The sequence below is a fragment of the Canis lupus genome, chromosome 17 (assembly GCF_011100685.1).
Source record: "Canis lupus familiaris isolate Mischka breed German Shepherd chromosome 17, alternate assembly UU_Cfam_GSD_1.0, whole genome shotgun sequence".
Lineage (NCBI taxonomy): Eukaryota > Metazoa > Chordata > Mammalia > Carnivora > Canidae > Canis > Canis lupus.
Genome location: NC_049238.1, coordinates 21,984,716 through 22,010,674, shown reverse-complemented (window position 1 = coordinate 22,010,674; position 25,959 = coordinate 21,984,716). Strand labels below are relative to the sequence as shown.

The 25,959-nt window shown below is 36.4% G+C and overlaps 1 protein-coding gene across 8 annotated transcripts in view; it reads right to left on the bottom strand.

Moving 5' to 3' along the window:
* The window catches only part of BABAM2 (BRISC and BRCA1 A complex member 2), a 406,643-nt gene that overhangs the window by 309,639 nt on the left and 71,045 nt on the right, over positions 1-25,959 (bottom strand). For all 8 annotated transcript variants that reach the window (XM_038561133.1, XM_038561135.1, XM_038561136.1 and 5 more), the window contains exon 4: positions 11,185-11,279. In XM_038561133.1, the coding sequence (XP_038417061.1) occupies positions 11,185-11,279 (95 nt within the window). The remainder of the gene's footprint in view (positions 1-11,184; positions 11,280-25,959) is intronic.

The window sequence follows — 25,959 nt, the reverse complement described above, 5'->3', positions numbered from 1 at the left end:
TAATCCAGACCCCTTATGATTTCACCTCAATCTACTTCTGCAACTCTATTTTCTAGTATGTTTATGCAAACTCTCCTCTAACAAAACTGGTTTGCCCAGTGCTTCCAATATGCTCTCCTCAGTTTGTGATGCTTCTCTGTAAGCTCTGTCCCCCTACCTCCGCTCCTCTAAATTCCACCCCCTGCTTAAAGATCCAGCTAAAACCCTCCCTCTTCCATGAAGCCTCAGATCACCACAGTCTCAATAATCACTACTTCATCAGAACTCCTGTGCCTTTATTGTGGTACTTAGCAAACTCATTCATTAAAAAAAACAAATGTTAGTGTGTGCTTACTAAGTACCTACACCACAAATAAGTGCTGGGGAAATTAAAGATGAGTAGGATATAGTCTCTGCTCTGAGAAAAGGCAAAAACAGAAACAAACTATTACTACACAAAATAGTAGTGGCTCCAGATGTAGTATAAGGTGCCATGACAACATACTGCCATTTGCTACAATATTCCCCCCCCCTGCCTTTTTTTTTACAATTAAGTCCTGTTTCTCCAGATAAACCAAGGTCCTCTTGATGCCATACAGATGCTGGCCAAAAACAAGTCTATGTTGTTTTACTAAAATTTCGTTCCACCCTTATTAAGAGAAACATGAGTAGAATCTGATCACAGACATCAGACTTACAATGATGAATTGTTTTTAGTAAGTAATTAACCATAACCAATTATTAGTTATTAAGAATTCACAAATTGGGGCACAGTCAGTTAAACATCTGCTTTGGCTCAGGTCATGATCCCAGAGTCCTGGGATGAAGCCTCACATCTGGCTCCTGGCTCAGCTGGAAGTCTGCTTCTCCCTCTCTTTGTGCCTCTCCCCACTACTCATGCTATCTCTCTCCATATCTATCTCAAATGAATAAATAAAATCTTAAAAAGAGAAGGGGGGGGGGACGCCTGGGTGGCTCAGCAGTTGAGCACCTGCCTTCACCCCAGAACGTGATCCTGGAGTCCTGGGACTGCATCGGGCTCCCTGCATGGAGCCTACTTCTCCCTCTGCCTATGTCTCTGCCTCTCTCTCTCTCTCATGAATAAATAAAATCTTTAAAAAAAAAAAAAAAAAAAGGAACGAAGGAAGGAAGGAAGGAAAGGAGGGAGGGAGGGAGGGGACTGGTTTGAGATACATCTTTATTTGCCTGGGGAACTAGTAACCATCAGAGACAGGTCAATAGTATAGAAGCCAATCTTAAATCTGTAATGTCATCAAAGGCATGCTTATGATAATATATAAAGTAAAAAAAAATACAACTGCAGAGGACACATGTGCATGTGACACAGACCCAGCACACTGGGAGTAAATACATTAACACAGTAACTATACTCATCTCTAAATTGTGCACGATTATAGGTTTGTTTTCTTGGCACTCGCCTGTGTGTGTGTGTGTGTGTGTGTGTGTGTGTGTGTGTGTTACTAATAATAAGAATACATTATCATAATTTTAAAACCCAACTCTGAGAAAAATGCAGGAGAGGACAGGGGGTGATAAAGAGAGGATGACAAAGACAACCAACCAAAGACAACGAACAATCCAAAAGCCGATTATTAAATAACTCCACCGGATAAGCAAATTCTTGAGCTGAAATGCTTCACATGCAACTCTGTACCTCATTTTCCCAAAAGCATTTTTACAAATTCAATCGAGTAAATCAAAACTGGTAACATCTGCTAAATGTTATATTTGCCATTGGATTTCAAAAAATAACTTAGTTTGCCTTTTTTTTCCATTTGTCTTATGAGAGTGAACATTTTAAATGTCCCTTGTTTGTACTTTCAAGATGTTCTGTTTTTCTACAACTGTGCTTTTAAAGCCTTGTTTATAACACATGCCTTCAAAATTATATGTGTATATACACATGTGTATATATTAATACTCCTTAATCTACAACTGGTTATAATAGCAATACCTTTGGAAAAATAGATGAAATCATAAATCATCATCTTTAAACCAGGGCCTTCCACTATCTCCTCTTAGGAAGTACATCTTACAAAGAATAACATCAACATTCTTCCTACTTCATAAAATGCTTCCATGGCTGATAAGTAAAAACAGATAATGGTAGAAGTACAAATAGATAATTCATCAGCACATAAACCAATTTTGCATCAAAATTTCTAGTAACTTTCCCATGTTCACTTGGGTAATACATTGATGCATCCTTTTAATCCAAGCTGCATTCAATTCAATAGAACTAGATATGCCACCTCTAAATAATGTTTACCCTTACTTCTATCTTAGAAAAATCTACCAGAACTTAAAATGTAGGTTTTCATTAAAAAGGAAGTAGACTGTTAACACTTTATTAATTAATGCTATTGAATATTTTTATGAACGTCAAACATTTTTATAAATTGATAATTTTTAGTAATTCTGTTTTCTTGCCAACAAAGAGAATAGTATTTTATGGTTCACTAAAGTTTTTTGTTTTTGCTATGAAAGTAAAGGGTAAAATTGTATGTTCTAAAAAATGTAAGACAACTTACTTCTGCTTTTACCCTGGGGACATTTGCAAATTCCAGGCAAAGGAGAGAGGCTGAGAATCCAGGCTTTGCACACTAACAAAGCTGCTGCTGGACTCAGAAAAGTCATCACAATTTTTGGCAAGAGTTTCGAGAGACTTCAAACATGTAGCTAGTTACCCTAAAGACATCTGATGAATTCTGGGGCAGCCTGTGGGCAAAAAGCTAAAATTAAGCAAGTACCTCTGAAAAACAGAGCAGAGCTATCAGCAGTCTTAAAATATAAACCTTAGGATTTCAAATCTATTGGGGCAATGATCCACACTGTTTGTGTGTCTAAATATTTGATAAATGATGTGGAATTCTACTTTAAAATATTTTATAGGCCAAGGCACTTAAATGTGCTAGGAACACTGGCCACTCCATTGGACCTTCAGAAAAAACTCTGAAGAACTCTGCTTCAGAAATTGCAACGAACCACAGACAGATGACCCTTGCCAAAGATACATCAGCCTCAACCCAGCAAAGTCCTCATCTGCATTAATGTTATCGAGCAATCAACACTCTCTGCCTATGAGAATGGACAATGAACCCTCTCTCTATAAGACAACCACATCATCTGAAGCCTCTATAGTTTGTTTTTTTTTAACAGGAATGTCTGACATTCACTCAAAACTGAAGAAATGCCAAATACAGAACCACATGATTGAAAACTAAAGAAAAAAGCACCCAAAATAAATAGACCCTAGGATATTCCAGATAGCAGAACTGGCTCATAAGGTTTTGCAAATAAATATGATTACCATGTGCAATAAAATGAAGAAAACTAGAGATGAAAAGAATAAATTACCCCAAAGAATTATGAATTGAAAAACATATGACCTAAAATTAACAACTCATTAGACAGATTTAACAGCAGATTAGACACAACAGAAAACAATAAACTGGAAGAGAAGTTTGGCATTATCTAGTTGTGCTAGTTATTCATGTACTGCCACTCATCTTCCAAATCTACTCTTCTTTGTCCTGTTTGTGAAACCGGGACTGGAACCTGCAAACACTTCTCCTTTGCCAGCTGGTGCAATGTTTAGCTTGTCCAGAGAAAGTGATGAAGAACAGGGCAAAGCATAACAGAGGAAGGAGCTCCTTATCCTGGTTCTGATGTACTTTTCATAGCTGTTCCTATGGTGCAACTGCCAGCAGTATGCAGGAGACCCTCCAGCCTGCTTACTGGCCCACCAGAACCCAGCAGGCCACACCAGTTCTGGCCTACAGTACCCCCAAGCACAGGTAGGTCTAACATCCAGTGGGCTGCAGCCACACCCAAGCTCCAACAAGGAGGATGGCACCTCAACCTGGGGCCTTCCAAGTTCATTACCTCTTGGGTATTCTCTCTCAGCCACAGAGTAGCTGCTCTCTACAACTGCTATGTTTGCATTCTTTAGAGTTCTCTTCTACTCCTTTTAAGTATACCTTGTTCGTACTTTCAAGATGTTCTGGTTTTGTATAACTGCTTTTAAAGCCTAGTTTATACCACATACCTTCAAAATTATATGTGTGTATGCACAGGTGTATATATCAATCCTCTCCTTAGCGCTCTACACCACATGACCTGCAAGTCCACCCTCCAGTGTATGCCTCTCAGAAATGCACACATATTTGCTGAAACATGCATAAGAATATTCATGGTAGCACTATTCACAACAGCAAAGACCAGAAAAGAATCCAAATGTTGATCACTACTAGAACGGACAAATAAACCATGCTATGCTCACACAATGGAATGAGCAAACAACAACAATAAACCACAGGGATGAAGTTCACAAATAAATGGTGTGCGGAAGAAGTCAGACACACAAGTACATGCTGTTTGATTCCATTTGTAGAAAGATCAAAAAGCGGCAAATTAACAATGGCGATATAAGTCAGCAGAGTGTTTACTCTTGCACAAAGTGATCACAGTGAAGGAAGGGGGAGTGAGTGGGGCTTCTGGAACCAGAAATACTCTGTTCCCGAACTAAGTGCTGGTTACATGCTATGTTTACTTTTTTGGAAATTCTCTATGTAACACACTTGTGATTTGTACACTTTTCTGTAGGTACGTCATTGGACTATAAGTTACATAAAAACACAGATGATTTATAAACAATCAAAAAATGTTTCTAAAAAAAAATTAAAAAAAATAAAAAAAAAAATTAAAAAAATAAAAATTAAAAAATAAAAATTAAAAAAAAAATGTTTCTAAGTCTCTGACACTCTACAGGGAGCTGGTAAAGTTCTCCTCCCATATGTCCCTACAGCACGACATGAATCTACCTCCACCCCTGCACATATCACCTCAGGCTGCAATTCAGTTTGCTTCTCTGTCTCGAGCATTATGTTCAGCTTTAGGGCTACAGTTGCGTCTTTTAAAGATCTCAAATGAGGCATTAAATAAATATTTGAAAAATGACAGAATTCTGCTTTTAAATAGGCTATAGGCTACCACACAGGGAAGTGTCTAGGAACAGCAACCACACATCTGGCAGTATTTTTCAGTAGCAGGCCATGCAGTCCACCTCAGCAAAGTGTATTCTTCACACATATTTCATGTACAGAGGGGATAGGCACTGTTTTGCAAGGAGACATTCTAAATATGTCCTTCTGGAGGTAGCACAGTGAACAGTAGGGCAGAAGTGACAAGGTGTTGGCATTCTTCCTACACATACATTCCATATGAGCAGAACAGAATCAGTGAAGGAACTAGTAGCATTAGATTCCTAGCCTGAAGATGTTTGTCCCAAACCCCAAATCACCCTCACCTTCTCCAAACTAGGAGTTCAGATATCAGTGGTTTCCAGTTCTGCTATAATTGCAACATGTCCTTCTCATTTAAATCTATGAACCACCCTTCCTCCTTTATGCAATTTTATTTTAAATTAAAGTGAATTATCATTATTACTTTTGGGGGAAAGAATTTCACAATGCCGTTTGAGGTAGCCAAACATACCACAGGGCATTGCAAAACCAAGGATGAAAATCACTGCTTCAGAGATTCTGCTGATTTTTATCTCCCAGTTTCTCTAAAACTGAATCTCTTCTTCTATTTTGAAATTTCCATCTAAAACATATTTCTAATCTTGGAAACCAGCAAGTCCCCTAAGAAATACACAACATTAAAGGAAATCTAACAGACATGTACTGCACACTTCTACACACCTGGCACTCTTCTAGTTATTAGGACATAGCAGTGAAGAAAACAAATTCATTCTCTCATGAGGTTTCCATTCCAGTAAAGAAACAAGAGTAACCCTCCATCCCAATTTACCTGGGACTATCCAATTTCAGCACTGAAGGTACTACATCCCAGAAAACCCATCAGCCATTGGTCATCCTAGCAGAGAGATACCAAACAAATAAGCAAGGAAAAAATTATCAATAGTGATAAGTGCCATGATAAAAAATGAGAGTAATGGGGGAGTGTGCTACCACTACTTTGTAGAGGGACATCAAGAAAGGCCTCTCTGATGTAATGAAATTTGAAGATAGGAGAAGAACAAACTATTCAGATTAAATGAGGGGAGGGATTTCCAGGCAGAAGTGAATGAAAATAGTGAATAGTAAATCTCTAGCTGGAGCTACAGATTCAATGCAATTCCTATGAAAACTCCAGCTGGATTCTTGACAGAAACTGATAAGCTGATCCTAGGGAATGCAGGGACCCATAAAGCAATCTTAGAAAAAAAGAATAAAGTTGGAAACCCATACTTCTCAATCTCAAAACTTATTACAAAGTCATAGCAAATCAAGACAGTGTGGAATGATATAAGGTCAAAAGACAATAGAATTGATCAAAGCAATAGAATTGACAGTCCAGAAATACATCCTCACATTCACAGTCAACTGAGTTTCCCTAAGAATGCCAAGACAACTCAATATGGAAAAAATAGTCTTTCTAATAAATTATGTCTAGACATCTGGATCTCCACTTATAAAACAATGAAGTGGGGGGCACCTAGGTGGATCAGTTGGTTGTGTCCGACTCTTGATTTCGGCTCAGGTCATGATCTTACAGGTTGTAGAATCAAGCCCCACATCAGACTCTGTGCTCAGCAGGGAGTCTGTTTCTCTCCTTCTCCCTCTCCCTCTGCCCCTCCATGTACTCTTTCTCCCTGTCTGAAAAAAATAAATAAATCTCAAAAAAAAAAAAAAAAACGAAGTGGGGTCCCTACTTCATACCATATACAAAAATTAACCCCCCCAAAAAAATTAACCCAAAATGCCCAAAATACCTAAATGTAAGAGCAAAAATTACAGAAGTATTTAAGGGAAGATAACAGTAAGATTTCATAACCTGGGACTAGGCAATGGTTTCTTAGATATAAAATCAGTAGCACATGCAACAAAATAAAATATAGATAAGTTAAACTTAAATTTTTGTCTTTTAAACAATGCTACCTAGAAGTGAAAAGACAATCCATAGAATGGAAAAAATTCTGGCATATATGGAGATACAATATACAAAGAACTCTTATACCTCAAAAATAAAAAGCAAGTAACCTAATTTTTAAAAAGAGCAAAGGATTTGAATAGATATTTCTCCAAGGAAGGTATAAAAATGGCCAATAAGCACAAGGAAAGATGCAAAACATCATCCGCCATCAGGGAAATACACACCCAAACCACAATGAGATACCACTCCATAGGCTACAATAAAAAAGACAGACAATAACAAGTGTTGGTGTGGAGAAACCAAAACACTTAGATGCTGGCATGGATATAAAACAGTATAACCACTTTGGAAAACAGTCTGGCGGTTCCTTAAAAAGCTAAACATAGGTACCTTTGACCTTGCAATTCTATTCCCTGGCATATATCCAAGAAAAATTAAAATATGCCCATACAACAACAGTATTTATAATTGCCAAAATATGAAAACAACCCAAATGTCCATCAACTGACAATGGATAAATAAAATGTGGTCTATGCATACAATGTAGTATTATTTAGCAATAAAAAATGAAGGAGTGATATATGACACATTGAAAACTGTATGCTAATGAGATTGGTCAGTCACAGAGGACCACATGTTATATGATTCCATTAATATGAAATGTTCAGAACAGGCAAATCCACAGAGACGGAATGGAGAACAGTTAATGCTTAGAGTGAATATGGGTAGGGGTGTGGAGGAAGAGGAAGTGACTGCTAATGTTCTAAATTTGACTCTGATTATGATAGATGGTAACTAGACACTATAGGGATCATTTCACAATATACACAAATATCAAATCATTATGTTGTACACTTGAAATATAATATTAAAATGTCAATTATACCTCAATTTAAAAAATTAAATTTAATAAGGTAATGGTTGAACAACTCTATGAATATACTAAAATCCACTGAATTATACACTTTAAATAGGTAGATTATATGGCACATGAACTATGCCTCAAAAAAGCTTTTAATCTAAAAAAAAAAAAAAATAGAGCTGTCCCCAAAATAGAAAATAATACCTCACTGGAAATACAACAAACAAAGACAAATGGGCCTTCTGTTGGAGATGTTACTATAAAATATGGATTCAATCAGTGATTCCCAATGGCAGTTCACCTAATACATAGAAATGGCCCAGAGAATTTAATGACTTTTCAGCTCCCTAACAGGTCTTATTCAGATTCCAGTGGGATCCAGGAATCTGTATTTTTAACAGGCTTCCTAAATTATATAGTGGATAGCCAGAAGTAGGAACCATTGGACAACCACAATTACAACTCCATGATTTTCTGGTTCCCCAATATCTACGAGATACCTATCTCTGGTATCTATCTCATATTTATCTGGATCTAGTATCTCTATCTAGTATTTTCCATTCACCTCAGGATCTCAAAGTTCTTAATGAAACTCATCTCTGTGAATGAAAAGCCTAAGTTTAAAAAGAGGTGGCTCCATCTGATGGATTAGAGTACGTCGCATATATTTTTATTAACCTTATGTGTATCCTTTATTTAAGTTACTTCAAACCCTTTTATAAAAAGAAGCTGGTTTAAATAAATTGAATAAATAATAGATCATACATATTCTCAAAAATTATATTTCTCAAACTGGGACATGTTTTTTTCTCATATATTTATAATTTAATATAATTTTTATTAAAAAGTACAGGTATATTATAGAATCAAATGCAAAATAATTTTTACTAATTTTTAAGATAAAACCCAGAAGCTTCAAGGAAATTCCATATTTGCCATAGCAACTACTTTGGACTATGGACTCTGCTCCCAGAACCTAAGGGTACATATTTATTCCCTCCTATAGTTAGTACTTCAGAGAGAAAAATCTAGACATTCTGCTCTCTCCTCCATGGGTGATAAAATACAGAATCTCCCTTTCATTCAGAACCATATACAGACTAACCAGGTTATTAGTGATTGTGCTCTGCGCATTTCAGGAAGGAGGGGGAGAAAGGCTGAATTGAATTGAAGAAATAAACCACAGCCTGTGAACTGTTGAGTGAAAAGTCCTTCAGAGGCATGCTATGCTCAGAGAAATGTCTGCTGACATGTATCCTGCCCTAGTGTGTTAGCCGATGACAGACAACGAACATAAAGGGCACCTATAGAGCTGGGAGGACCTCACCAGCTGGTGGAGGGTATACCCTGGTTGCTCTACTAGGCTTACCCAAACCACTGGTCCATGAAGAAGCACTGGATAGCCTGCCTGAGTGCTCAGATTGACTACAGCTAAAGAGAAAGTATTCCCCTAGATTTGTAATCTCTCTTTTAGATACAGTGCTTTGATTTCTTTTATTTATTTTTTGGTTGTTCCTCTTAAGCTAATCTAAAAAACATCTGTGAAAACTTCACTCAGGGACTAAATATCAGAAGAGTAAAGTTATAACATCAACTCTGACACAATTAAGTAATTATATAATTCTCGGTCAATTTTCTCAATACTAAAATAAGTGGAATAAGTTGAACTTCAAAGTCCTTTTTGGCTTTTAAATTCTATGCTCTCACAATAGTTATCACTATTGAAGATGTGTCTTGCAAATTTTAAAGGCAATTCCCCAAAAAAAAGAAGTTGTAAACACATTTCTTATCCTTTCCTTCAGAGTATTCCCTCTTGGATCATCCTAGCTCAAAGCCCTTTCCTTCTCCCTCCTCCAGATTTTTGCAACAGTCCTCAATTCTGATCCTCAATCTTTCCTTAATCCATTATGTTGACCACATTGCTGCAAGATGATTCTCCAATTATCATTTCCTTCTGTGACTCTTAACTTAAAACTCAATGCTCTTCACAATCTCAGTCCAATTTCCCTCTCTAAACTTTCCTAGCCCTTCCTTATATTGACTTACACTTCACCAAACCTGTCATTACCTTCTTCTATAACATACCATATGCTTCATTTGTTTATGTCACTCTCACTACTTGAAATGCTCTCTGCCATACTCTCCACTCATTCTTCAAGAATGAGTCCAAGTCTCACCCCTACTACAGAGCCTTTTCTGACAACCTTCTTGAAATTCCTGGAGCACTTAGCCTACAATACATCTTTGGCATTTAGCATATGCTAGCCTCCACTGGCAGTGTTAACACAGAAGAGGCCTGTAGAGATACTTCTGCCTCATTTTCTCTAGATAACCCCTCAGCTTCAATATGAGGTGAATATGCAACATATAGTATCTAAAGGAATCATGTTTAAACCACAAATTTTTAAAAATCAACTAACAGTTTGAGTGTAATTACTAAAAATTTTGCAACAAACCTACCCTACTCTTGCCAATTGCATTTTTACAGCTGTGTTCTAAAATTTAAGATCATTCTTTAGGTTTGGGTTCATACTTCCCATTTAACACTTCCCTTTTTAAAAAGGGAGGAGGGCAAAATTTCAAAGTAAGTCATCAAAATCTTTAATTACAAAACTTTGAGACAAAATGTATCCAAAAAACAAAGCAAAGAACATAGTTTTGAAAAACAAAACCCTCTTACAGTATAGGCATCAAAGCAAAACTGGACTTGGGAAAGAAAGACATTTTGTCTGGTCAGACCTTTTAAACAAAATGGCACATGTTTTTCTCCACCAGCAATGTGAAACACACAATTTTTTATGTAAACCACATGTGCTCTGACAAGTACCACCACTCCTTTCCTTGCTTTTAACCCCAGAAACATTTTACTTTAACTACAAAGTTTTTGGTCTTGCTTAATCAAGAACACTTAATCTGGTCTTTACCCTTCTGATAATAATGAGATAATATGGATACAAGTCCAAATTTGCCACTTTCACTTCTATATAAAAAAAGTCCTCTTGAAGAGCCAAGAAACACTCCCCTAACAAGCTCTGTGATGAAGTGTTAGTAAACATCAGAAAATTGATTGCAGGCATGAAATATTAAATTAAAATAAAGAAATGTCTTCAACATGTCTCTTTAGGCTGAAGTAAAAATATTGTAACCAATATGCTAGAGATTTGAATTCAAAATAGTCTGAAAGTAGAACTGCAATGAAAAAAATCTTTTCTTTAAACTATTTTGGAACAGGAAGAGCTGTACTTATTGCAGAGGATAGAGAAAAAAGGGGTGGAAAAAAACCCCACATGTTTGGCAAATTTATCTTTCAAGCAATTGTCAAAAGCTAATTTTATTTTCCTTCAACAAATAAAGATCGTCCGAAACAAGCCTGCAGTACTCACATGCAGGGCCGAGGGATCTGGCAGGAATTCAGCATCTTCTCCAAAGATAAAATCAGGGGGCAGCTCTGGGTATTGGGCATTGAAAATGATGTCCCCTGAAAAAAAAGAAAACATCAGGCCCTTATTATTTCCTTGCTAATTTACGAATGTTCTGAGGCATACATCAGAAACACTTCTAAAAGAAGTTTAGTTTATAGTTTATATTAGTTTAACAAAAAAATTTGAGAAGCACTCTCTGAATGATTAATTCTTCAAATGAGAGAACTGATAATGTCTTTTAAAATTAATATCCACAGGGGCACCTGGGCGGTGTAGTCAGTTAAGCATCTGACTCTTGGTTTCAGCTCTGGTCATGATCTCAGGGTCGTGAGGTCAAGCCACCACCACCTCCCACTCCCAAACCACCCCCCCATCCATAGGGCTCCACACTCCATAAGGTGTAGAGTCTGCTTGGGATTCTTTCTCCCTCTCTCTCCTTCCCCCTCTGCTCCTCCCCACTCTCATGTGCAATCTCTCTCTAAAATGAATAAATAAAATCTTTAAAAATAAAATAAATAGGGATGTCTGGGTGGCTCAGCAGATGAGAGTTTGCCTTTGACTCAGGGTGTGATCCCACTCCCGGAATCGAGTACTGCCATCACGCTCCCTGCGAGGAGCCTGCTTCTCCCTCTGCCTGTATCTCTACCTCTCTCTTCTCTCTGTGTCTCTCTTGAATAAATAAATAAAATCTTTAAAATAAAAAATAAAATATTCACAATATGCAATCAAAAAAGTTTTATCTCCTATCACATTATAAATACAAACACCCAAGCAGAAAAGCAGAAGCAGCCACATCCAAATTATATGCAGATTTTTCTATAGGAAATGTTACTGTTCAGTCACTACCTGCTAATTAATAAGCCTCTAGTGGGGACTATTTCTCTAAAGATAAAGACTTTACCTTGAAGAAATTAAACACATAAACCTTTGGTATAATGGAAAGAATATCTGGCTTGGAATCAAGAAAGTCAGTTTTATATCATCCACAATGTATCCTAATTATTTATTAGCTCAACTCATCTTGGGCAAATTTTAACTTCTTTAGACTTTAGTTTCTTTATCAGTAAAAGGGAATCTAATAGTACTGATATCACAAACTGGATGTGAGGATAAATAGAGATAGCATGCCTTATCACAGTGTCTGGCACACAGCAAGCACTTAGTAAGTGATATGAGAGTTCTACTAGTTATTATTAATATCATTTTGAAATACAAGACAAATTACAGCGTCTCCTTAGCAAATCTGTGTTAAGTTCTTCTACCTCTGTTCCTTTCCTGTCCCCTCCTTTAGCTTTTTTCCCCTGCTTACCCAAGAACCAGTACTCATCATTCTGCTAATGCCAACCCGTAGATTAGTATATCAACAATCAAACACACATATTGGATTCTAGCATATAAGGGTATGTATATGTGTGTACATGCACACACAATTCTATCAGTCCAATCATTTTTCCTTCTCAAACAATATCTTCATAATGATATTCAATGATACGCTGACCTCAGTTCTCATCTGAGCCTTCTTTCCTCTAACTACATACTATGTATTTTAATGTCAAACTCAGCAAGTCTAAAATCATGCTCATGACTGTCCCTTTTCCCACTCCTCTCTTCCCCTAGCTGGTTTCTCTATTTCTAGGAATTCCTTAATCTCCCATGCTGTGACTTTAATGTCTTCTTTGACCTTACCCACACCCTTTATACTCTTAGAAAACAAGTCCCCTCAATTTTTCCTCCAAAATGTTTCTCATATGGGTATTTCCTGCTGCAAACAGCTCTATCCAGGCCCAGATGACCTAGTTCATACATTCATGAATCCAATGAAAAAAAATTCTGAACCCTGCTCCAACCATGAGTCCATTTAATTACCTTGTCTTGCATAAAGACTTTCCTAATAAATCCAGTACACACTGATCATCATTACCCCTGACATTCAACAGTACTGATTGGTTATGCCATTCACTTCAGTATTTCATTGTAGTATTATATGGTTTTTCCTGTTCTGTTAATTTCAAGAATTCATAATAAACACATGGCATATGTGAGGCACTATGACACTGTGTCAATACAAAGATGGTTCTCCTCAAGGACCTTACATTTAGGGATCCCTGGGTGGCGCAGCGGTTTGGCGCCTGCCTTTGGCCCAGGGCGCGATCTTGGAGACCCAAGATCGAATCCCACATCAGGCTCCCTGTGCATGGAGCCTGCTTCTCCCTCTGCCTATGTCTCTGCCTCTCTCTCTCTCTGTGACTATCATAAATAAATAAAAATTAAAGAAAATAAAAAAAAATTTAAAGGACCTTACATTTAGTTAGGGAGCCAGGAACATTATACACAGAACCACAAATGCAGAGCAGTATAAGATAAGTACATATGCTTGATCTTCCTAAATAACTTGCAAGCATTCAGAGAATAAACATGCTTATATTTATTTCATATTTCCAATGGTCAAAGTGTAACATGCAGAGTATATTCAAGAAATGCTCTAATACATGAAAAAAAAATTCTATTCTCTGAATTGGATATCTAAGTACTGACAAAAATCTATAATAGGAATAAAGTTCAGAAGATTATTCATTCTTATTCAACTATACTCAGTACTCACAATTCCTGAAGAGGACATTTACATCAGAGATATGTTTTTAGAAGTCCCACAATTGGCTTGCTTTAGTGACACTTAGAAAACAAATTTATAAAGCTAAAAAGGAGAGGCATCAAAGTTTGGGAGAAAGTCAAGTTAGAATCTATTGTCTATTAATGTTCAAAAAATAAACAGCATTATAAATTCCAATAGAAGTCTGTTACTTTTGTTACTACAAGAGGACATAAAGCTGGATTTACAAGTTCTCAAACAATCACTGTCAGTATACATATTTCCAAAACACTACAGATTAAAAATCTGATCCAAGGAAATTCACTCTTGGCAATTCTACTCAACCCTGGATTGGAGGTTCTAGCTAGGGCAATTAGGCAAGAAAAAAAAAATGAATGGCATCCAGATCAGAAAGAAAAAGCAAAATTATCTCTGTGCACAGATGACATGATCTTGCATATAGAAAATCCTAAGGCATACACACACACACACACACACACACACACACACACACATCCAAATAAGTTCAGTAAGGTTGCAAGATACAAGATATGGGGATCCCTGGGTGGCGCAGCGGTTTGGCGCCTGCCTTTGGCCCAGGGCGCGATCCTGGAGACCCGGGATCGAATCCCACATCAGGCTCCCGGTGCATGGAGCCTGCTTCTCCCTCTGCCTGTGTCTCTGCCTCTCTCTCTCTCTCTCTGTGACTATCATAAATAAATAAAAATTAAAAAAAAAAAAAGATACAAGATATGTATAAAACCAACTGCACTTCTATACACTATCAATGAATAACCCAGAAATGAAATTTTTAAAAGAAATTCCATTTACAACCAAAAAGAACCAAAAAGAATAAAATACTTAGGAATAAATTTAGTGAAATAAGTGTAAAACTTTTACACAAAAACATTGTTGAAAGACATTACTTGTAAAAGTGCAAAACTTGTACAATAAATCATTGTTGAAAGACATGGAAGAAGGCCTACATAAATGGAAAAACATCTCATGTTCATGGATCAGAAGACTTAATATTGTTAAGATGGAAGTACTATCTAAATTAATCCACAGATTTCATGCAATCCCTATCAAAATCCCTACTGGCTTTTTTGTAGAAATTGACAAACTTATCCTAAATGTCAGACAGACATGCAAAGGTGCCAGCATGGCCAAAAAGCAATCTTGGAAAAAAAACAAATTGGAAAACACATTTCCCAATTTTAAAACTTATTACAGAGTCACAGTAATCAAGAAAGTGTGCTACTCTCATAAGAACAATGGAATAAAATTCAGAGTCTGGAAACACTTTCACATTTATAGTCAATTGAATATTTTAATTTCAAGTGAAGTATTTTTGTCATATAATATTAAGTTAGTTTCAGGTGTACAACACAGTGATTCAATAATCACTATATACATTATATACATTACAAAATACTCTCTGACAAGTGTATTACAATATTATTGACTATATTCCCTGTTTTATACTTTTCATCCCTATGACTTATTTTATTATAGTCAATTGATATTTGACAAAGCTGCCAAGACAATTCAATAGGGTAAAAAGTGTCTTCTCACCACCACACACTCATAAAAAATACTACTATCAAAAAAAGAGATGATTACTATTTTAAAAAGAGAGAGAGAGAGAATATAACAAGTGTTGGTGAGGGTGTAGAGAAATGGGAACCCCTGTACACCGTGGATATGAATGTAAAATGGTATAGCTGATGTGGAAAACAATATGGTGGTACCTCAAAAATTTAAAAACAAAATTACCATATGATCAAGCAATTCTACTCTCTTGGGTATATACTCAAAAGAAGTGAAATCAGTGTTTCAAACAGACATTTGTACACCCATGTTCACTGCAGCATTATTCAGAATAGCCTAGTGGAAACAACCCAAGTGTCCACTGACAGACAAATAAACCAAATGTGGTATACACACAAATGGAGTATTCTTCAGCCTTTTAAAATAATATGGATGAAACATGAGGATGCTATCTATGGTAAGTGAAAATAAGCCAGTCACAAAAAGACAAATACTTTATAAGCCCACTCATATGAGGTACCAAGAATAGAGAAATTCAGAGATAGAAAGAATGGTGGAATGGTGGTTAGCAAGAGCCGTCAGAAGGGGAGAATTAGAAGCTGTTTAATTAGTACAGAATTCCAGTTTTTAAAGATGAAAAGGGTTATGGAGATTAGTGGTACAACAATATGAATGTTATTAACACTACTGAAATATACACAAAAATAAGATGGCAAATTTTATGTTATTTTTACCACAATTTAAATTTTTTTAAAAATAAAAGAGTCTGCTACAGACTGAATGCATCCCCTTAAAATTCACATGTTGAAACCTAATCCCCGATGTGATGGCATTTGGAGGTGAAGGCCTTCAATAGGTGACTAAGTCATAAGGGCAGGACCCTCATGAATGGGATTAATGCCCTTATAAAAGAAACTCAAGAGAGCTCCCTTGCCCCCTTCTGCCATGTGAGGTAAGTGAAAAGACAAACTGTCTATAAACTAGGAAGTAGACCTCACCAGACACTGAACTTGCCAACACCTTGATCTCAGATTTCCCAGACTCCTGTGAAAAATAAATATTTGTTTAAGTCACCCAGTGTAGGTAATTTTTATAGTAGCCTGAACAGATTAAGAGTCTTTTCAATAAATGGTGCTGGGCCAACTGGATAGCCACATGCAAAAGAATGAATCTGAGTCCCTAACTCATACCATATACAAAAACTAACTCAAAATGGATCAAAGACCTAAGTGTAAGAGCAAAAACTATAAAACTCTTTGAGGAAAATATAAGAATAAATCCTCATAACTAAGCAATGTTTACTTAGATATGAGATCAAAAGCACAAACAACAAAAGAAAAACTATATAAACTGAACCTCAGAAAAAATCTCAAACTCCTGTCTTTCAAAGAACATTATCTAGAAAGTGAAAAGACAATCCACAGAAAAAGAGGAAATATATGATTTAGCAAATCACATTATCTGACAACCTATATCCAGGATAAATAAAGAACTCTTATACCTAAACAATAAAAAGAGAAATAATTCAACTTAAAAATGGGCAAAGAAGCATTATTTACAATAGCCAAACTATGGAAGCAACCCAAGTGTCTATCAATAGATAAATGGATAAAGAAGATATGTGTGTGTGTATACACCTTGCTATTTGCAACAACACAAGTGAAGCTAGAGAGTATAATGCTAAGTGAAATAAATCGGAGAAAGACAAATACCATATGATTTCACTCATGTGGAATTTAAGAAACAAGACAGGGGATTCCTGGGTGGCTCAGCAGTTTAGCTCCTGCCTTCGGCCCCGGGGCATGATCCTGGAGTCCCGGGATCGAGTCCCGCATCGGGCTCCCAGCATACAGCCTGCTTCTCCCTTTGCCTGTGTCTCTGCCTCTTTCTCTCAGTCTGTGTCACTCATGAATAAATAAATAAAAATCTTTAAAAAAAGAAAGAAAGAAAGAAACAAGACAAATGAACAAAGGTGGGGGGAGGAAGACAAACAGACAACAGACTCTTAACTGCAGAGAACAATCAGATAGTAACCAGAGGGAAGGTGGGCAGGGGGATGGGTGAAATAGGCTATAGAGATTATGAGTACTCTTATCTTGATGAGTACTGAGTAATGTATGGAATTGTTACTGACTAATGTATGGAATTGTTGAATCACTATATTATACAGCTCAAATTAATATGACACTGTATGCTAACTATACCAGAATTAAATGTTTTTTAAAAAAGAAAGAAGGTGAACTTTCATTAATTAAAAATTAAAATGGACAAAATATTTGATATTTCTTCAAAAAAGATATAGAAATGACTCATAAGCACAAGAAAAGATGCTCAACATCATTAGTCATTAAGGAAATCAAAATCAAAACTACAATTTGGGGGGGCCCTGGGTGGCTCAGTTGGTTAAGCATCTGCCTTCGGCTCAAGTCATGATCCTGGGGTCCTGGGATTGAGCCCCACACATCAGGCTCCCTGCCCAGTGGGGAGTCTGTTTCTTTCTCTCCCTCTGTTCCTCCTTCTCCCTCTGCCCCTCCCACTGCTCATGCTCTCTCTCTTTCTCTATTTCTCAAATAAATAAAATCTTTTTTTAATGTTATTCTTTTTTTTAAGATTTTATTTATTTATTCATGAGAGAAGCAGAGACACAGGCAGAGAGAGAAACAGGCTCCCTCCAAGGAGTCTGATGCAGGACTTGATCCCAGGACCCCCGGATCACAACCTGAGCCAAAGGCAGACACTCAACCACTAAGCCACCCAGGTGCCTCTCGAATAAATAAAATCTTAAGAAAAAAAACACAATTTAATACTACCTCACACCAACTATTATTGCTACAATCAAAAAGACAATGGTAAGTGTTGGTGAAGACGTGGAAAAACTGGAATCCTCATACTCTGATGGTGAGAATATAAAAAGGTGCCATCACTTTGGAAAACTGTTTGGCTGTTCCAAAAAATGTTAAATATAGAGTTACCTTATGACCCACCAATTCCACTGCTAGGTACATACCTAAGAAAAGTGAAAACATGTCTACACAAAAGCTTGCATATGAATGTTTTCATCAGCATTGTCCACAATAGCCAAAAAGTAAAACAACCCAAAGTCCATAAACTGATCAATGTAGATATAAAATGTGGCAAATACATACAATGGACTATCATTCAGCTATAAAGAAAGAAGTATTGATACATGTTACAATATGGATGTCCTTGAAAACTTTATGCTATGTGAAAACTGTCAAAGACAAAAGTCCACAAATAGTGTATAATTATGGAATAATTCCATTTATATGTAATGTCCATAATATGTAAACCCATAGAGATAGAAAGTAGACTAATGGCTGCCAGAGGTGGGGGGCGGGGAGGGGCTGCTAATGATAACGAGTACACAGTTTCTTTTACTGGTGATGAAAATCAATGTCGAAATTAATATTGAAGGTTGTACAACTCTGTGAATATATTAAAAAGCCACTGAATTGTATCCTTCAAAGAGTAAGTTGGATGCTATGAGAATTATATCTCAGTAAAGATGTTTTTTTAATCTGATGTAAAAATTTGTTCCACTTTAATCTTGACTTAAATACAAATAAATTAGAAAGTGTTTACTCAATGGTTATGAGTTAATTTATTTTTTTATAAATAAAATCATCTTGAAAATACAGTTGGGAAGTTTTCCATTTAAACTCTACAGTGAAAAAAAAAATAAATAAAAAAAAAATAAACTCTACAGTGAGCCCTTTTTAAAAGCAAAGAATATTTTTATACGATGAATACTAACAAAGAACTTTATTTTTCAAGAAGATCCCCCAGGGGTGCCTAGGTGGTTCAGCTGGTTAAATGTCTGACTCTTAATTTCATCTCAGGTCTTGATCTCAGGGTAGTGAGTCCAAGCCCTGCCTTGGGCTCCATGCTGGTCAAAGAGCCTACTTTAAAAAAAAAAAAAAAAAAAAGTCCCCAAATGGCCCTTTTTTGAAGATTTTAGTTATTTATTTATCTGACAGAGAGAGAGTACAAGCAAGAGAAGCAGCAGAGGGAGAGGGAGAAGCAGGCTCTTGGCAGACCAGGGAGCCCGATGTGGAGCTGGGTCCCATGACCCCAGGATCATGACCTGAACAGAAGACAGAAGTTAACCAAATGAGCCACCCAGGCACTCCCCAAATGGCTCCATTTTAAAGGAAAATATTGGAGAATGTTGATTTTTAATTTTTATTGATTTTTAAAAATTTCTAAAGCAGTCAAAAGTATTTGAATACAAAATAATTTTTAAAAAAACAATGTATACCAGATTAGCACATCTTCAACTAAAAAGATCTCTTTGGAGAGAAAAAAGGAAATTACTATACTGCATACAGGAAAAAACATTATTCAAGCATTTTTCAAAACAAGGAAGTAATTTAAATATATTTCAGAATCTCACACTCTTACATTTCAGAATTTCTCAGATATTTACCTTCAACCTCAAAGAACTCTTGAAACACTTTGCCTCAATACACGATAGCCTCTTTGGAATAAAACGTGGCATTGTTTTCTTGCTATGGTGAACAGTCAGTAAATCAGTCAATAACATTTATTAAAAACCCACCATGCACAGATGGGACATATTGGACACCTGGGGAGTTATACAGGAAGGAGAAAACATAGTACCTGACCTCAAGGCAGAGATGGCAGAGAAAAGACCAACACAAATCATACAGAAGAGCAATAACATTGTATTTCCTCGATTTCACCCTAGAGAAGATGATATGAACACAGAGCATACATTACTTGGATACTGCTTATTTCAACTTTCCATAAAATGAAAAAATAGGCAAGAGTACAAAGAAATAAAAATAGGATAAGAAGTGATATAAGGTGAGGTTAAAAAACAAAGTAAAAAGTAAAGAAACAAACACCTAGAATGGCTAGAAGTGTTATGACCACCCGACAACAAAATGGTAGTTTCAGGTCTTATTTTTCATGACTCCCTAAAAATTGCCCAGGCTACCATAGTGGGACCAACAGGTACAAGTTCCTCCCTTTGAAAATACAGACTTACCATTACTCATGATATTACATTTACATGAAATCACAGAAGTTCCAGGTGGAAGATAGCTTTGATTCACATTATACCTTGGAGGCTGACAATCTTTAGAAGCTATCAGCACCATCTCCAGAAAGCCCAATCACCAGATCTGCAGGATCGACCAGATGTCCTGCTCCCCAGTTACAGACAGTACACAGCTTATCCACATGTTCCTTTCCTTATTCTTTCACCAGTGAAATACTATCATGTTGGTTTGTCTGTCTTAAAGTTTAAGTGCCAGGAAAACCAACTTTCAAATAAACAATTCAAATGGTAAATAACTGGAGTTTTTGGAATGATCAAAGAATTATTCCTATCAATTGTTGGATAAAATGATAACTTACTGAAACTCCAAGAATAGGAAATAAGAGTCAGATATGAATCTTGTGAAAATGCCAGGGTAATGAAGATTTTCAATGGAAAAGTAGGTTCAAGCAATAGCTTTACAAAAGACTTCTGAGAGGGGACTCATTTCCAAGAGTTAGCTGCAACTCTTGATAATGTTTCCTTACACTTAAATTTAATTCTTTCTCTTCAAAAATGTCATCCATTGGATCTTAAAAATTTAACAAACAATTCTAGTTTCACTTTAATATCATAGCCCTTCAATGATTTGCAGGCAGTCCTTGTGACCTCTCTTTTAACCCCACCATGAGTCACCTCTTGGCCAGGCTAAATAAATACTCCAGTTTCTTTCATTATTCCTCATATAACATCGCCTCAATTTCCTTTACTGCCCTGTCCTCTCTCTTCTCTTCATATGTGCCAGTTTGTCAGTAATCCTCTTCCAGGATAATCCAGAACTACACATAAGATTCCAGGTGCACTCTAAAGAACACAGAATCAAGAGAAAAAAACCCCATGGCTTCATTTTAGATGCTAAACTTCTATTAATAAATACCATGGCAAACTGAAATTACTTTTTTGGCAGCCACATCAATGTTGATTTGTATTGTGCTTCCTATCAACTAAAAGCCCGAAGACTTTTATATACACACTATTGCTAAGCCACATATCCCTCATTCTTAATTTGGACAGCTGAATTTCAGAATCCATTTCAGGATTTTAAATTTATCCCTATTATATTTCAATCTTGTTAGATTTATCTATTTACAGCCTGTTACAATATTCTTAGATTCTATTCCAATTTTGGGTTGGCACTCCCAGTTCTGAGTTATAAACAGATATAAGCATGCTTCTGGAAAACTCCCTCTCTGGCAGCCACAGTTCAATTAATCAGTACCTCTTGGGTACAATCTTTTAAATAATATTTACCCAATAACACTATGAGACTAAACATTCATCACAAGGATATCACGAAGAAATTTACCAAGTGCCTCAAAGATATACTCTGTTTGTCCTACAAATTTAGAGACAGTGTCAATGTTCCATTGTACAACACAGATTTTGTCTTGAGAGGTAGAATTTCTTTTTTTTTTTTTTTGAGAGGTAGAATTTCTTTTCCTGTAACAAGGAAAGAAACTATAAAGAATTATCATATCTGAGAGTTGGCATAATTTGCAAGAAACATGTCTTCAAAAACTACCTGTAGAAGAAATGATGGAAGTGGGGACAAATAAAACAGGTCATTTAAATTGGCCTTCTTTCCTTATGAGACTTCCTTCTACAAATTCCTATCTCTAGATTGAGACTATATCTAATCCTTCTTTGCATTTCTAAAGTTATGCTATATAACAGAAATATAATACAAGTGTACCTTAATATACCAATATTCCAAATACATTCCAATACCAATGTACCAAATATAATACAATATGTACCTAGTTTTAAACTTATTAGTAGCCACATGAAAAGAATACAAGAGTGGGATGCCTGGATGGTTCAGTGGTTGAGCGTCTGCCTTTGGCTCAGGGCATGATCCTGGAGTCCGGGGATCGAGTCCCACATCGGGTTCCCTGCATGGAGCCTGCTTCTCCCTCTGCCTGTGTTTCTGCCTGTCTCTCTCTCTCTCTCTCTCTATGAATAAATAAAATCTTAAAAAAAAATACAAGGGTGAAATTAAATTTTAAGCTATTTTTTAAAATTTTATATACAGTACAATTCTCCCTTTTTGTGTACATGAGTTTTATCACATGTATAGATTCATGTGATAGATTCATGTGTACATTCATGTACATAGATTTGCGTAAACCACCAAAACGAGAATACAGAACAATTATATCACCCTCCCAAATTTCCTTCTGCTATCCCTTTGTAGTTAAATTTTCCCACTTTGTAGTTAAATTTTCCCACTATCCCTCTGCCCTGGCAACCTCTGATCTGTTCTCTGTCCCTTCAATTTCACATTGCCCAGAATGTCATACAAATGGAATCATATAGATTGTAATCTTTTGAAACTGGCTTCTTTTCACCTAGCACAGATTTGAGAATGTGTAGCCAAATATATTGATATATATAAGTGCATGTATCGGCAGTTTGTTCCTTTTTATGGCTGACTAGTGTTCCATTCTATGAAGGTGTAGTCTGTTTATTAGTCTGTTTATCCATTTGCCCAATGGATGACATTTGAGTTAGTTCCAGTTTTGCTTTTAAGATTTTATTTATTTATTCATGAGAGACACAGAGAGAGAGAGAGAGAGAGAGAGAGAGAGGCAGAGACACAGGCAGAGGGAGAAGCAGGCTCCATGCAGGGAGCCTGACGTGGGACTCGATCCCAGGTCCCCAGGATCAGGCCCTGGGCTGAAGGTGGCGCTAAACCACTGAGCCACCCAGGCTGCCCCCTAGTTCCAACTACAAATATCGATGTACAGGTTTTTGTGTAAACATAAAATCTCTATTTCTAGAGAAATGATTGTCATTTCTAGATACCTAAGAGTGGAATCAGTAGGCATATGAAAAAGTGTATTCTAAAACAGCAGGTCATGGGCAGCCCCGGTGGCGCAGCGGTTTGGCCCCGCCTGCAGCCCAGGGTGTGATCCTGGAGACCCGGGATCGAGTCCCACGTCGGGCTTCCTGCATGGAGCCTGCTTCTCCCTCTGCCTGTGTCTGTGCCTATCTCTCGCTCTCTCTGAATGAATAAATAAATAAATCTTTTTAAAAAAATAAAAATAAAAAAATAAAACAGCAGGTCATGGGAAAAAGTATAGCCCTAAAACAAACTACCAAACTGTTTTCCAGAATGGCTCTTTCATTTAACAGTCACACAAACAAAGCATGAGAGTTTCTATTGCTACACATTCTCACCTACACCTGATGTGGTCAGTCTGTAGTTCTCACTGTCCTCACTTTCACTCCTTCTAATACATGTGTCATGGCATCTCGATGGTTTTAATTTACATTTCCTTAATGATTAATGAAGTGGAGCATCTTTTCATGAGCTTACTTGCTATCTGTATATCTTCTTTGGTGAAATTTGTCTTCTGTCAGATATGTGATTTGCAAATACTTTCTCCCAGTGTGTCTTATCTGTTCAATGCCTCAAAAGCATTTCCAGTGGAACAAAAGTTTTTAATTTTGGTGAAAACCAATTTATCAACTTTTTATGAGGATTGTGTTTTTGATGTCATATCTAAGAATTCATTGCCTACCTCCAGTTACAAAAATTTCCTGCTATGTTTTCTTCTCAGAATTTTATAGTTTGAAATTTCAAAATGTGGTCTGTTATATTTTGTACATGGTTTAAGATACAGGTCAAGATCCTTCTTTGGGGTAGGGAGGGCATATGAATACCTAATTGTCCTACCACCATTTGTCAAGAATACTATCCTTTTTCCATTGAAGTGCTATTGCATAACTGTGAAAAATCAACTGACCATATTTATGTGGTTCAATTACCGGACTATTTTGTTTTATTGATTGGTATCTAATCTTTTGCCAATACCACTGGCCCTGAGAATCAGTCTTAAAATTTAATAGTCTGACTCCTCCAACTTTCTTTTTGGCAAAATTATTTTGGCTATTGTAATTCCTCTGCCTTTCAAAATAAATTTTAAAGTAATATTTTTCTAATTTTTTATTTAAATTCAATTTAGTTAACATGTAGTGTGTTACTAGTTTAAGGGGTAGAATTTAGTGATTCATCTGTTGCATATAACACCAAGTGCTCATTACATCAAGTGCCCTCTTTAATGTCCATCACTCAATTATCCCATCCCCCACCAGCAACACAGTTTGTTTCCTATAGTTAAGTCTCTTATGGTTTGCCTCTTTCTCGGTTTTTATCCTATTTTATTTTTCCTTCCCTTCCCCTATGTTCATCTGTTTTGTTTCTTACATTCCACATATGAGTGAAATCATATGTTATTTGTCTTCCTCTGACTGACTTATTTAGTTTAGCATAATACCCTCTAGTTCCATCCACATCATTGCAAATGACAAGATTTCATTCTTTTTGATGGCTGAGTAATACTCCATTATGTATGTGTGTATGTTTGTATGCATATGTGTGTGTGTGTGTGTGTGTATATATATCCATTCATATCCATCCATATATTATGTATATATATATTTATCTATTCATCTGTCAATGGACATCTGGGCTCTTTCCATAGTTAGGCTACTGCGGACATTGCTACTCTGAACATTGGGGTGCATGTGCCCCTTCGAATTTTTTTTGTATCCTCTGGATAAATACTTAGTAGTGCAATTGGTAGGTCATAGGGTAGTTCTATTTTTAACTTTTTAAGGAAACTCCGTACTATTTTCCAGAGTGGTTGCACCAGTTTGCACTTCCACCAACAGTGTAAGAGGGTTCCCCTTTCTCTACATCCTTGCCAACATCTGTTGTTTCTTGAGTTAAAATAATATTTTTAATATCTTACAAAGTCCTGCTGGGATTTTCATGGGGATTGCATTAAAACTGTAGATCAATTCAGAGAAAATAATTTAAATATATTGAGTCTTCCAATTCATGAACATGATATCTTTCCATTTACTGAATTCCTCTCACCTGCTACATATAGATCCTGAACGTATCTTATTAGATTTATAACTATTTTATTCTGGGATGCCTAGGTGGCTCAGCAGTTTAGCGCCTGCCTTTGGCCCAGGGCATGACATGGAGCCTGCTTCTCCCTCTGCCTCTCTGCTCTCTCTCTCACTCTCTATCTCTCTCTGTGTCTTTCATGAATAAATAAATCTTTTTAAAAATCTATTTTTTCCTTTCCTTTTTTTTTATAGGGTAGCTATTATAATGGCACTATTTTTAAATTGTGTTTCTAATCGCTCTTGCTAGTATAAAGAAAACAGGATTAAAAAAAAAAAGAAATAGGATTGACTTTCCTATGATGACCTTGTATCCTACATCTTTGAAAAACTTATTAGTTGTAGAAGGTTTCTAGAAATTCCTTGGGATTCTCAATGTAGACAAACATGTTATATGTGAATAAAAGCTAAAGTTTTATCTTTTCCTTTCCAATCTGTATGGCTTTTATTTCTTTTTCTTGCCATAATACACTGTCTACAATTTCTAGTATAATGTTATATAGAAGTTATAAAAGTGAACATCCTTGCCTTTTCTCAATCTTGGAGGAAAACATTTAGTCTTTTATCATGTATGATGTTAGCTGTAGGTTTA